This window comes from Morone saxatilis, unplaced genomic scaffold, assembly GCF_004916995.1.
Source record: "Morone saxatilis isolate NCDOM2014 unplaced genomic scaffold, NCSU_SB_2.0 Contig18, whole genome shotgun sequence".
NCBI lineage: Eukaryota > Metazoa > Chordata > Actinopteri > Moronidae > Morone > Morone saxatilis.
In genome coordinates, this window is record NW_023339740.1 from 23351531 (window position 1) to 23365486 (window position 13956).

The window sequence follows — 13956 nt, forward strand, 5'->3', positions numbered from 1 at the left end:
TTAATTTTCTGTGCAAGACATTATACGTCACTCTTTGCACTTGCTGTAAATCAAGCACACAATCCTAACTTTGACAAATACTGTGACCCCAACTTTTCCATTTGGTCTTTCAATATTCACATCCTTTTTTTTGTTTACAGTCCCTCACATATCCCAAGGACACACGACTTGTCTGTAGGACGCAGCCTTGCTGCAGTTCAGCTTGAGAAGGTTGGCCTGCGGGCTATTCTGACCACATTATACGTGTTCAGTCCTGGTGCATCAAAACCAGGGGACAAACCCCGCTTGTCGAACGTGTAGAAGTTAAATAATTGGCCATCTTGGGCTTCCAGGGACACCGAGGCCGTGCCAACTCGCAAAACACAGGGGTACTCTTTTTCAAAAACCACTCTGAACACCCGGTCAACCAGGTAGTTGAGCTTTATTGTCCTGTACTTCTCTGGGATCAGCTCTTCTATCTGAGGCCCAAACTGTTGCATCACCAGAACTCCGTCCGTCCCAACTTTAATCTCGTAGAAGGTGATGTTGCTGTAGGTGAAAAAGCCGATGTAACGTTCTGGGTTTGGGGGGGCAAAGAGGATCTTCTTGGCCTCCCTAAAGGCTTTTTCTATAGCTGGGATGATGAGGTTGTAGGCTTTTGTGACCAGATCCTGGTTCTGAGACCGGCTGCCAGCCATTAGCACCACCAGACCAAGCTTCAATCTGGGCACCAGGGAGAAGGTGGCAGAGTAGCCGTCCAGATCGCCATCTTTACGCACCACCTCGTATCCCATCTGCTCGTTCACCTCCCACGGCGTCCCAGTGCGGTTGGCAAAGTAGTCCTTATCGCACCTGAAGAGCGGGGTCAGCATGATCTTCAATGAGTCTGGCTCCAGCAGCTTGCGGTGGTAAGCACCCAGCAGCATCATGGCAAGCTTGGCCAAGTCTGCGGCAGTGGAGAACATCTGACCGGAAGGCCGGTACCAGCCCAGGTCATAGAGTGGGGCTGGTTTTCCACTAGAGTACACTCCCACGGCCATCTGGCCCTGAAGCCCCGGGGTGATGTCGAAGCCGGTGTCCTCCATCCCCAGCCGGTCCAGGATGTTGTCTGTGATCCACCGCTGGTAGTCAACGGAGGCCACGCGCTCGGCCATCACATGAGCCAGCAGAGAAAAGGCGAGGTTGCTGTAGTGACATCTGGAAGGAATGAAGTTAAAGAGATGGTGAGTGTCACAAATATCTTATTGTTCATACAGAAAATATGAGAAAAAATGATTTTCTGAAATAGTTCAATATTTAATACTGGCTTTCTTATCGAGAATTAAATGAGAAGGTGGATACCACTCTGTTATTTGTAGGATAAATATGGAGCTACAGCCAGCTGTATTTAGCATAGCTTAGTATAAAGACTGAAAATGGAGGAAACAGCTTATCTGTCCAAAGGCAAACAAATCTGTCTACCAGCATCTCTAAAGCTCACAAATTAACACGTTATACAAAAAAACAACAAGAACGCTTCTTGGCTGGGAGGAACTTTCTGGTATCTTGTCATCGCAGTGAGGTTGTCGGGTAATAACAAAAAATTGGAACTGCACGTAAAAATTAGCTTCAAGCTAACTGTGATACAATAAATCAAATTATTTATGTTTAATATTGTACATAAAAAGTATAATAATAACAATAACAGCAAATAAAATAAATGAAATAAAATAAATAACCACAAAGCATTCAGGGAGTCTAAAAAGCATACATTTTAAACACTGGAGCTCAGTCCCAAAACTCCCCTGCAGGTTTAATAAAAAGTGTTGGTCTCTTGGATATTAAACTTTAATTTGAAAGTTTTTTTTTATTTAATTTAAGGTAAAATATTTTGCCAGTTATATTATATATTATATTAGGATAATACTCACAGAGGGATTTTTGGTAATTAGACCTGACATTTAATTATTAAACCCTACTCAGGTAAAATGATAGTAATATTTAAACAAAATGAGATGTATGTACTGAAGGTAATAGTGCACTTCAATTATTTTGAATGATCTCTTCAAGGCATCACTGAATCGTCGTAAAATGCCTCAAATCCTGGCATCTTTAGTCAAAATCACACTGATGTAAGGATTAAGCATTCAAGTAAAAATGACTGCAATATGTTTTTTATGTCTTTCTTCCAAATTCAGGAAAACTAGACGTTTGAAGAGGTACTTTCAAACACTGCTAGTTGTATTAAATCTGGACTAATAAACAAACAACACTGAAAATAGACATTTTCATGCAATTACAATCCCAGTTGGCACAATGAAAATGTACACATTGAAATACTGAAATCAACCCAGCATAGCAAATCTTACTTGGTGCCTGGGTCTGCGACAAGGACATCATCTTGTAGAAGATTGATCGCAGATTGTGTTTTTCCTTTCCAAAGCAGATTTGTGGCCCGCAGTCTCCTGGGTAGGCCTGGATCAGCCCACAGTGAAACAGTGTCAAATAAAAAAAAAAAACCAAGCATAACAGATGAATTGTGATTATATTTCTCATTTCATTTCACTTTTTATATTAAATAATATATGATTATTATGTTCAGCCTTGATACCTCAATGATCAGCTGTCACAGAGCATTTAAAGATTCATGACTCTTCTTGTCTCAGGCGTTTCTCATGTATTTTATATTAATTCATCACACAGAGGGAAGTTTTAAAAATTTAAAAGCTTCTTCAGATAAATAGGTGCCTGTTTTTGTGCACGATCATAGCAGCTCTTTGGTCAATATATGGATGTTACTGTGGAAAGTTTCCGGTATATATCTGAACAGCTCAGGTACTAAATGTTTAATTTCACTGTTGTTACCTGCAACATCTAATTATAAACTAGAAGATTTATTTCTCAACTTTTTTTAACCATTTGCTTCGGCTCAGTGTTGAAATCAGTTACTTCTGATACTACTCAAAGATATGTTTATCTTCTTGTTCCTACAGTTGGATGTTTAGTGCAGAATGATGTAGGTGCCGGGTTTGACACTAGAAGGATGTTTTCACATTATTCACATAATTGTGAGTGCACATACACTGAGAATGGACTTTACAGTGAAGTAGGAGACAAACTTATTTTAGAAATTATCAAATTTTGCATATTCATAGATTATTAGAATTTTTAATGAGGTAGAAAAAGTTTTTTAAAGTTCCAGTGTGTAACATTTAACAGGATTTATTTGCCGAAATCAAATATAATATTCACAGGTACATTTTCATTAGTGTATAATCACCTGGATATAGAAATTGTTGTGTTTTTGTTACCTTAGAATTAACCATTTTTATCTACAGAGGCTGCAGGTTGCCTTCCATGAAGTCGACAATGGTAAACCGCCATGTTTCTACAGTAGCCCAGAACGGAAAAACCAAACACTGGCTCTAGATAGGACCTTTTGGGATTTACTTGAGGTTTCACTGCTCAATAAATCCTACACAATGAATGTTTAAGGACTTTAATGTGGAAATTATATTTATATAATTATAATATAATATACAATCAGACATGCATTATTGATCCAAACAGACTATTTGTTAACTAATTTGTCTCGAAGGGATCTTTAACATTGAATTAGTTGCTGATTCATTTTTTTGCCAATTGACTAATTGTTTGAACTCTAAAACTGATAAATAAAAAGTAAGAGCTTTAATCTTTCATCCCTATAAACCTTTTGAAAAATCTTATACGAGGAACCTCTTCTTCTTCCTCCTCTTTTGTTTGTTTTTATTCCATCCTTTTAGTTCCTACAGGTCAGCTCCTGTGGGTGTACAAGTGTCCATATCCCGCACCAGAATTAAAAACAAACACAAACTGTCTTTCAAATGTAGCCCAACACACAAAAATAACTGCCTTATATGTACTGTAGAAGGGACATACTATATCTGATTACATCTCAAAGCCTTGTGTCATATCCCAGCTGTTGGCTCACTGGAATCCGTTCGATTCAAAGTTGCTCTGTAACATCCTTTGAATGTACCTGAGAGCTGGCTGGCCATCCTGCGCAAGGTGACCGAGGAGGAGCGGATCTGAACCTCCCCACTGTCCAGAAATATCAGGCCATCTGTCACATATTTTAGCTCAGAGTCTCGCGTCTTCCCCAGAGGGTTTTTGATGGTGAAGTTATCCACATATTTCTCCAGAGGGTCATCTAGGGAGCCAATCTTCCCGTCCTCCCACAGTCTGTACAGCATCAGCGTCGGGAAGATTTTGGATAGGCTGGCAATTCTGAAAGACAGATAACAGAGCAGAGTGATTGTTTTAGAATCTGACAGAAAATTGTGTCTTCATGTTTGTTTACAGTGTCTCACCAGCCAGCTTTGTCTTTCTTTTTTACTTTCTATTGATTCCCCATTAACATGTCTTTTGCCTTCTGCCTGGCAGTTACTTAAAATGAATAGCTCATAATAGACTTGGTTGAAAAGAAAAAACTATGTTGAGTCCGATTAAAATAAATATATGGCTTTTCAACAGACAAAATTGTAACTTAATAACACTTTCATGTCTGTAGGGTAAAGATGAAACTGCAGCCAGCAGCTGGTTTGCCTCGCTTAGTATAAATACTGGAAACAGGGGAAAACAGCTAGCCTTGCTCTGTACAAAAATAACAAAATCCACCTACCAGCACGTCTAAAGCTCACTAATTAACGCATTACACCTCATTTTATGGGTGTTACAAACTATTTAAACCTCAGTATGATGACAAATTGCTTTAAAAAATAACATATTCCCCCAATTGTGGATTCTTTAATCTATAGATTTTACATCATGATGATCAGTGGACACACCTAATTTTTTACATTTTCCTGAGGTGTGTTACTACAAAAGGTAGGTAGTGTAGGTAGATGTTAAAAAGGGAGTTTTGACAGCAAACACTGAGAGTGAAAGTGAATTTTCAACATTCACATTCATCTCTGGCAAAATCATGAAAGTTGATATTTACAAAAAAATATATACATCTGAAAGAAATCAGTAAATCTTGAATCTATTTAAAATGTCACACTTCAAAGAGTTAAATGTGCTGGTGACACTTGTTATACAAGTAATACAATGGTTGCAGATTGATTGGGGCTGTACTTATTATGTGTGTTTGCATGTTGCTGTCTGGCAGTTTGACATTTGAAACAATTTAATGAGGACATTTGATTTTCTATTTCTGTCTATGTTTGTGGGACTGGTCACTAATTACCGGTGTAATTACAACTCACACACAGCACGCGCTGTCTTTTAAAAGGCTATTCCACCAATTTTATACCTAAACAACACAGTGAGTGCTACTCATTGTGAGAATGTGGTTGTATGTCTTCTGTGGCTTTGACTCTCTGAACTAACAAAAGATCATGTCAGCAGGGTTGTCTTGCATCGACAATTTCACGTTTCCCTGACAGTCTGCTTTGTGCGAAATGTGAGTTTGATATGTTGGCATTTTGGATCAAATTAAAGATGCCATTATATTTTATCACTTAAATTGTAGAGTCTCAGCTTAGAGACTAAAAGTCAACCTCTAAGTAAGAGGTAAGTACCTAATCAAGTCAGTTGGCAAGATAACAATTATAAAAGCTTTTTACATACAGACTGACATATCTCTACATCTCTATCTTCTGCTAGCATGGCTGTAGTCATGTTTTCATGTGGCCAACTGCTGACATGCCGCCCTTACTTCCACTCAGACACACATGGTTTGAAGAGTACCCAGTCTGACTCTCCAAATCCAGAACCACCTGTCACGCTGCCAGCATAGCTCATATTGACCCAATGATCTGTCATTCGGGACGGCTTTGATTTTGTGTGAGCAGCTTTCCGCTGTAGGTTTATTGATTGCAATGGACTTATGGCTCGTGTGTTAAACTATGTACACTGTGATTCTGAGGACTGGCCCAGGTTTAGCTTTCAGTTTATTTTCCAGTTTTCTTTGTTTTAGAGAGAAATCCACTAAAATCTGCTGTAGCTCAGGTCTTTTGTTTATTATATCATATATTATTTGATATACAGTACTATCAATGATCTGTTCTTATGATAACTGTAAATGCAACTGGTTTTATGTAGATTTCCTTTCCCCTGGAGACCTGCTGAACACACTCTAAAGCAGCTGCTTCAGAAAAACCATCAGGCATCCAGGTGTAACATTATCACCATCATGCTGCATCATTAATTACACATCAAAGAAGCTACTGTGCAGATGTGTTGCACCCACTGAAATTTGTCATATGGGTGGCCAGATAGTGAAGGACGGTCAAAACCAGCTCTCTTTACAATTGTCTGTTTGTTTTTTTACATGAAAAATATAAATTGCATCAATTGTACAATTGTATCGGTCTAGTAAGCTACAATGAATTAGGGTGATATGATGACGATATGATAATGAAAACACATTCATCTGCAGCATAGAGAACTATGTGTTTTATGTTTTAGACTGCAGCAACAGAATCAATGAAAGAAAAAAAAAGCAGGTTAGTGAGAAAGAGCAGTGATAGCAACTATGTAAAGAGACTTTACTGACAGAAAATCCACAAAAGCAGACATCAGTGTTTAATGAGTGACAGCCCTGATCCACAGGTCATGTGGAAAATTGGGGTTTAAGTGGCCTTGAGAGGTGTTCATACACCTAAACTTGATTCAACTAAAATAAAATGAAAAATAAGTAAGTATAAGTAAGTATTTCCACACCAAAATATTATTCCTGGCAGTGTGTCGAGACATTTAAACCCTTATTACAGGTCTGTAATTTCCTAATAATTTAAAAGGAAGTTAAGTGGAAAGAACAATATAATGTTGTACCAACTACAGGGAAATATGAAATGTTATGAGACAATTATTTGAGGTAGTGTGAAGTGCTCCATTTGCAGAAAGCATAATTGAGTAGCTAATTGACACGACAACCATTTCTCGAAGTCATCTTTTCAATCACCACTTAAAAAAAGCCTTTATTAAAGTAAAACACCTATTTTAATCTTTAGTTCTATTTAATTTTATTTCTTATATTTGTTGTTTTACCCATCTGTTCTTATTTTATATAAATTTATTGATGGGTATTTTATTCTAATTTCTGTACTTTTAGTGGCCTGATGACAAGATGAAAGTTTTAAATCTGTGACATTGGTGTTTTTCAGTGCAGCACTCACCTGTAAATTGTGTACTCGTTGGGGGGTCCGGAGAGAGGGTCACTGCTATTCCTTTTTCCAAAATTGCCGGTCCACAAAACGGTGTCATTTAAGATCACAATGGCCGACAGAGAGGGGAGGCTGATAGGGTTGATGTTCTGCCGAAGCATAACGTCCACCTGGAAGAGACAGAGCAGGAAGTGAGGAGTTTCTTCTGGAAATGTGTCCAATTTATATGGAGAAAAAAGATTTGCCTTAAAGAACACAGGCTAGCTGTTTCCCTCTGCTTCCAGTCTTTAAGCTAAGCCGAGCTAACCTGCTGGCTGTAGTTTCATTCAGTAGACTACAAGAGTGGTTTTGATCTTGTCTTGACAAGAAAGTGGATAAGCATATTTGCCTAAATGTACATTAACATTTTTAACATGGTTTTCAACTAAAATATATATATTATTTCATTATTTGAAAAGATTATTCAATGTCTAAAAAAGTGTAATAGATACGTTTATATTGCACATAAAATATTCGGGCGGAAGTTTGAATGTTTTTCTTTCTTTTAATTAAAAGACAAGTCAAGTCAAGTGTATTTGCAGTCCTTGAACACTCACAAGCAAGTGAAAATCATCTGGCCATTAGAAATAATACTAAAGTAAAACCTCAAATGAAAATGTTCTCAACTTAAAATGAGATCTTAAAATTGAGGTTTGAACACAGTCTTAGACTCCACAAAGTGGAGTAGGTACATGAAGTGGAAGCTTTTACATATAATTTTCAAGAGCTGAATTTACCACCAATGTGCCACCTGCCCATCAACAGCTCTATCATTATGTTCACTTAGAAAGAAAAGTCACTTTATCTGCAAATCGAAGCTGTGAGCAACATATTAATCACATTTTCTACGTATGAAACGCAATGGGTCATTCATTTAACTGCTGGATATTGTGCATTGTTACCCAAATGTACATTTCTCTGCCAGCACAAGCCCTGCTTCTGAGTTTCCTCTTGTCATATTCTCCGCCCTCATGCAATTTGGATTCATCGAGACTAAAGGCACATCATAACATATTCCTGAGAACACTTTTGGGGCGGCTGTGGCTCAGGAGGTAGAGGCGGTTGCTCACTAATCAGGTTGGTGGTTTGATCCCGTTTTTCCATGTTGCTACTTTTTACTTTTTTCTACTTTTCAGAGGGAAATATTTTACTTCTTACACCACTACATTTATGTGACAGCTACTGTTACTAAAAATAACAACCCTGTAATAAGCATAATTATACATTTTTTAAGCTTTCTAAGCTTTTTAATTATTAATAATAATAATTAAAAAGCTTAAAGTGCTTTGGCAGACAAAACAAAATTAACGTTGTGGTAGAAAAAATTGAATTAAATATAATACCAAAATACAACAATATAAGCAGAATAGAAGCCATACAAATAAAATTAAAATAAAATGTTAAAATAAAAAATGAAATAAAATAGAATAAAGTAAAAAGACATAAAGGCAAGTCTATAAAAATAGATTTTAAGAAATTATTTTCACTCATTCTGCAAACTAATAAATAACTAAAATTGATAAATTTTTACTTCAGATTTGTGTTGCAGATGTTAACATTTTCTTCCTTTCTGCTTCATCAACACAGATTTACCTTGTGACCCTTTGTCGGGGACCGACCCCTAGGTTGGGAACCACTGGACTAACACACCTAACTGTAACTAACACAGTAGGTAAAACTAGCTCCACCTCAACATTAAAATGCAGCTTACACATTGATCCATCAGTATTAACAATGTGCAGAACAAGTACTTTTACGTTTAATGCTTTAGGTAGATTTTGCTCATAATACTTCTTTTACTTAAGTGGGATTTAAAATACATTATATTTATAATACATTATAACATTGGTGCTTTTACTTGTAGCAACACAGATTCAGGCAGCCCGTATGGACTGTTTCCACTGCCTCGTTTCATTGATTTCAAGGGGGGATTAGACAAATCCGACCCAGAGGCAGGCATTAAGAATAACTACACAGAAATAGCCAATCTTCTCCATGATGGTCTTGTCTGCTTATGTAGGTCATATAGAGGCATCATTATCACATTTATCACCAGTTAAAAACTCCTTGAAGTTAAGGATCTGAATACTTCTTCCACCACTGCAGGACAGACAATGTAACTTCCTTTAGGTATGACAGACATGAAGCCATGTGTCTATGGTTGATAACAACATGTACAAAGTGACACAGCCAAGATTAACGCCCAAATGTGGTCTCTCACAGTGTTTTTATATTTAGTTCTGTGCGCTTTTACTTTGGCAAATATCTTTCATCAACTGCAATATGAAACCCCAGAGCAATTACTTTGATGTCCCATTTTGCCAAAGATATTAGTTTAATGAGCACAGTCTATAAATTATATTCCATTAGGAGAAATCAGCGTCTTTTATTTGTGAAATGAAGGTAAAACACAATTATTCTTCAAAATGAATTAAAGAAAGTTTCGATTCAATTTATTTTCAAGGTGCTCACATGGCAGCCATTAGCGAAAGGTTCACTGTAATGAATACAAAAACATTTCATGTGGTTTTAAGTGTTTGAGATGAAAGAAGCTTTTTTTTCAGTACTGGCAAACTTCTACTCAACTTTAAATTAATGAGTCAAATTTTGATTTTTGATTTTGCTGATATTCTTTGATTCCTACAGTTATGCCCTCATTACTAATGTGTACCTATGACTGTTTATTCTCAGATTCTTTTTGGGGTGTCGATATTTATTTCATTGCACGTGTTCGATCAAGTGGGAACTCCGTTGCTCCCTGCAAAAAGAAGCACAACCTTTTGTCTCGTGACACTTAGTTTTTCATCTACTATGTCTTTAATCTCCTTCTGCCGACTGCAACAGCATTTGGTGTGAAGGATTACAACAGCCAGCCTGTAAATTTCCCTGGACTTGAGTGAGCATGATAGAAATACGACCACAGATTTAAATCTGTGCACGATGAATGACTCCTCTCACCTTTTCCAGGGCCTCTTTCAGGCTGGGGATAGGATGCTCCAGCGGGAGAGGCTCAGGGAAACGGGGACACATCATCTCTGAATTGGCATTGCGACCCATCCCTTCATCTGGCCGACGGATGGGAAATGAGAAAGAGAGAAATAAAGAGTCAAGGAAGCACAAGGGGGGACAGGCTATTGTAATTCCAACTTGGTATTTGATAGAAAAATGTATTGACGGCATAGAAGCCCAGCATAATGTGGTATAATTGGACGGCTTAGGGATTCATTAATTCCCACTGCTTCCCGATGAATCCCATTGATCTTACGGGATACGATTTGACAGGATGTATCATGTACAAGTCGCTGATCAAAAGAGGTGCATCCTGCTCTCACTGTGAAGTCTAAATGAACAACGATATTTCAGTATGTTCAGGCCGCCATTTGGCTTTTCATTCCAAATGACTGCTGTACATGAAAAATAATTGTTTTTTGGTATATAAAAAGGTGTATGAATGAAGAACCTGTGGAGCTGTGCGTTTCCCATTAATAATGACACCTGATGTTACTTTATTCATACAGAGTCATGTAGAGATTATAAACTTATACAGTGCGGTTTAAAGAATAAAGCATTTTGGCTGTGCACTCTGTTTGAAGAAATTACACTAAAGAGCCTGTTGAGGTGACTTAATTAAGTGTCAACACCTTTAAACTAAACTGAATGATCTGAAGCACCACTTCTACAGCTGAAGGGTTGATATATTCTGGCGCTGTGTTTGACGTTTACACTGATTTTCCTGGATTAAAGGGATCACAAATAAAAAAACATTTCACTGTCATTTATTTCAAATGTCAATCTTGAATGTTGTCTGTATTCTTTTGACTTTTAAACTACAACCTGTACTGTCTGAGAAATGATCACCTTTCTGTCAAGTTACAATTGTTTACCCTGTTTTAATTGACACTACCATCTGAGATCTTGAACTTGTTACGATGCTGCCAGCGCTCCCAGCAAGCACAACTGTGGGCTTTATCTAACAGTAACAAGATAAAGATCATACTATTAACAAATGGTTTTTATCTCTTAATTATAAGATCTATATCAGTTAATTATGAGAGAATAATCTATTGATTTGATCAAAGTTGCAATAGGATCTGAGGTTGAGATCAGATAAGAAAGAGCATTGCTGCAAGCTAACAGCTGCGATTCAGTGTTAAATGCAATAAACAAGGTAGAGCGTACAGTAACTGGATGTCACAGTCTCACTGAATTTAAGAGCGCAGAGTTGCCTGTAGTGCCCCTGTAACAGTTTTGGGGTTCAGTGCCTTGCTCTGGCTTCAGTCCCCATCTCACAGCTGGATTACACCTTCCTATCGGTACCAGGAATTGAACCAGCGACCATTTTCAGTTACTTGCCGGTCTCTTTTACCTGTAGCTCATCCTGCCCCTGTATTACACAATTATTATCAGTTACAATGTAATCTTGTGAGGCAGCTGAACTCACAAAGTCCCGAGATCACGCAAGAATCTATCTCGCTTCAACCTATGCGTTTGTGGTGTTTGCGTTCGTAACCCGGATCAATCAACACCCTATGAAGACTACTGGAAGCTACGGCACAAGCGCGGTTTAATGGTCAGTGTTTTGTAGATGCTAATGGTCAGTGTTTTGTAGATGCTGGTAGCATCAGTTATATCATAACTGTATTCTAAAAGTATTTCTTAATTTAAAAAAGAAGAGCAATGAACTGTACTGAGGGCTTTTCTCGATGGAAAAAATGTTTTCACTCTTCTCACGACTGACTTTGGTAAGTTTGACTTTATAATTAGACTTGAATGCTTCATTGAAGAAAAGTTCAGCCTATGACAGACAGATAGTTCCTGAATAACACTTATAGATTGCAACTCCCTCGTTTCACCCTCCCTTTCTAAAAACACAAATGGCCCCATCTACAGCCAGTGTTTGGTTTGTGCCTTCTGGGCTACTTCAGAAACATGGTGGTTCAACATGGCAGACTCTATGGAAGGGAACCTGTGGTGTCTGTTGATAAAAACGGCTCATTCTATGGTAACAAAGACATAATGATTTCTATATTCAGGTGATTACACTAACGAAAAGATACCTATGAATATTATTTTCCATTTCATAGATCCTCTTGTTACACTCTTGCCCATCCTTCTTTTTAAAGTTCAGAGGTCAGTTTTTATATTTAAGTTAACCTGAACAAATATGTGGTCTTGAACAGTACCTCAAAAGTCCATTGGAAAAACTTCAGTGTGAATATATAAAGACTGGCTATGATGAAGATTGCTCAGCTTCAAGACAATCTTCTCCTGACATATTTCAGACAGAAAGAAAAAAAAAAACCCTCATGCAATGTGGTTATCAGTAGTGTTTGGTCTTACCTGGCAGAAGTTTTGGCAGCTGATATTGCCAGAAGAAGCATCCTGTCATCACCAGTGATAAAACGAGGAAAAACACCAAACCCAGCTGGGTCCATTTCACCTTCATCCTGTTGGTTTTAGTCAGTCCTTCAAATTTAACAGTTGCAGCAGGAGCAGCCACAGCAGGGCTTGGCTTGAATACACAAACACAACAAGACACAGCAGGTTAGCAATGAGTGTAAAATTGTTGGGTCATACATTTGTAAAAGTTTCCCATATTTGTGGATTCTCTGACCAGATATTCTCCTCCATGTTAGCTGTTGTAAAAATAAAGCAGAAATCCCTGTCAGCTCCAAGTGATCCCTTGCACTTAACAGTACTCACCACCTGATGCTTCACAGGCCAGAGCTGGAGGGACTGGATTACCAGTGACACAGAAATCTTCTTATCACTCAATCAACATCCTAAACATTTACTTAGAGTTATTCCTACTTTGTAAGTGATTCCTACACCCCAGGGGCAATGAATTGTGCTCCATGGAGGTTTTCCTGAGCAGGAGAAAGGAACAGACATGGACTTCCATCTCTGATTTCTCACTGACTGTGCAGTAATCCTGGGCCATCGGCGCTCCCGTCTCTTACAATTCAATTTCCTCTCCTGCAGCCACAGGCTGTTGACATCATAATCCCCAGATTTACTCCACCAAAGCAGCCAGGGAAGTCCTAATCCCTAATCCCTGTGAATCAATTCACTGCAGTCCAGCTTCGCCGTGTGGAGCCCACCAACGAGCCGCACGAGCTGACAAAGATGGCACCCACGCAGCCAACACAGGACGAGATGGGGTGATAGGGTGTGCCTTTTAGCCAGAGCATGAGCTGAAAAGTCACTTGGGTGCAGCGAATATGGATGATGTGGGTGAAGGAAATGACGGATGATTTGGGGTTTTGAGGAGAATTTAGATAATGACCTCAGATAAGATGCACTGCCAGCTAACATACACATATACAGACAGCACAAAAATGAGTCTAAGAGAGTCCAAGAGTATGTGTTTGCATATTTTGTTTGTTATATTTAACATTTTGAAACCATAGCAAGAGCAGTTATTTGCCAAAGAAAACAAATTACTTGCTTGTTCACACAGACTACAGCCAAACTGTTGTATCATTTTTGCAAAAAGGAAGAGTTGATGGAACAGAAAAAACTGTAATGTGTTTATACCATATGATCTATACTAAATTACATAAAATGTTGTTATGCTCTAACAGTCTACAATTTTTTTTTACATAGCAGTAATACTGTCAGTGTATAAGAAATAAACTGCATCAGTAAGTCTGCTCATCTTATCTGACAGTGAGCAGTAGTAGGGTTGGGTGATATAAGGATGTATACCACTTTATACCAAAGTATTTAGCCTTTTTATTATCTCTGGTTGATAATTTCAGGAAATACTAATAAAGTAATTTTAAGATATATAAAAATACTAATACTT

At 38.0% G+C, this 13956-nt stretch overlaps 1 protein-coding gene across 1 annotated transcript; it reads right to left on the bottom strand.

Annotated features, from left to right (window-relative positions):
* On the bottom strand, positions 1–12609 carry lactbl1b (lactamase, beta-like 1b). Its single transcript, XM_035662268.1, has 6 exons — positions 12489–12609; positions 10107–10213; positions 7122–7279; positions 3980–4227; positions 2328–2433; positions 1–1176 (listed from the first exon to the last, which is right to left on the bottom strand). The coding sequence occupies exons 1-6, from the start codon at positions 12592–12594 to the stop codon at positions 198–200; spliced, it is 1704 nt and encodes a 567-aa protein (XP_035518161.1). The 5' UTR covers positions 12595–12609; the 3' UTR covers positions 1–197.
* Positions 12610–13956: the final 1347 nt, after the last annotated feature.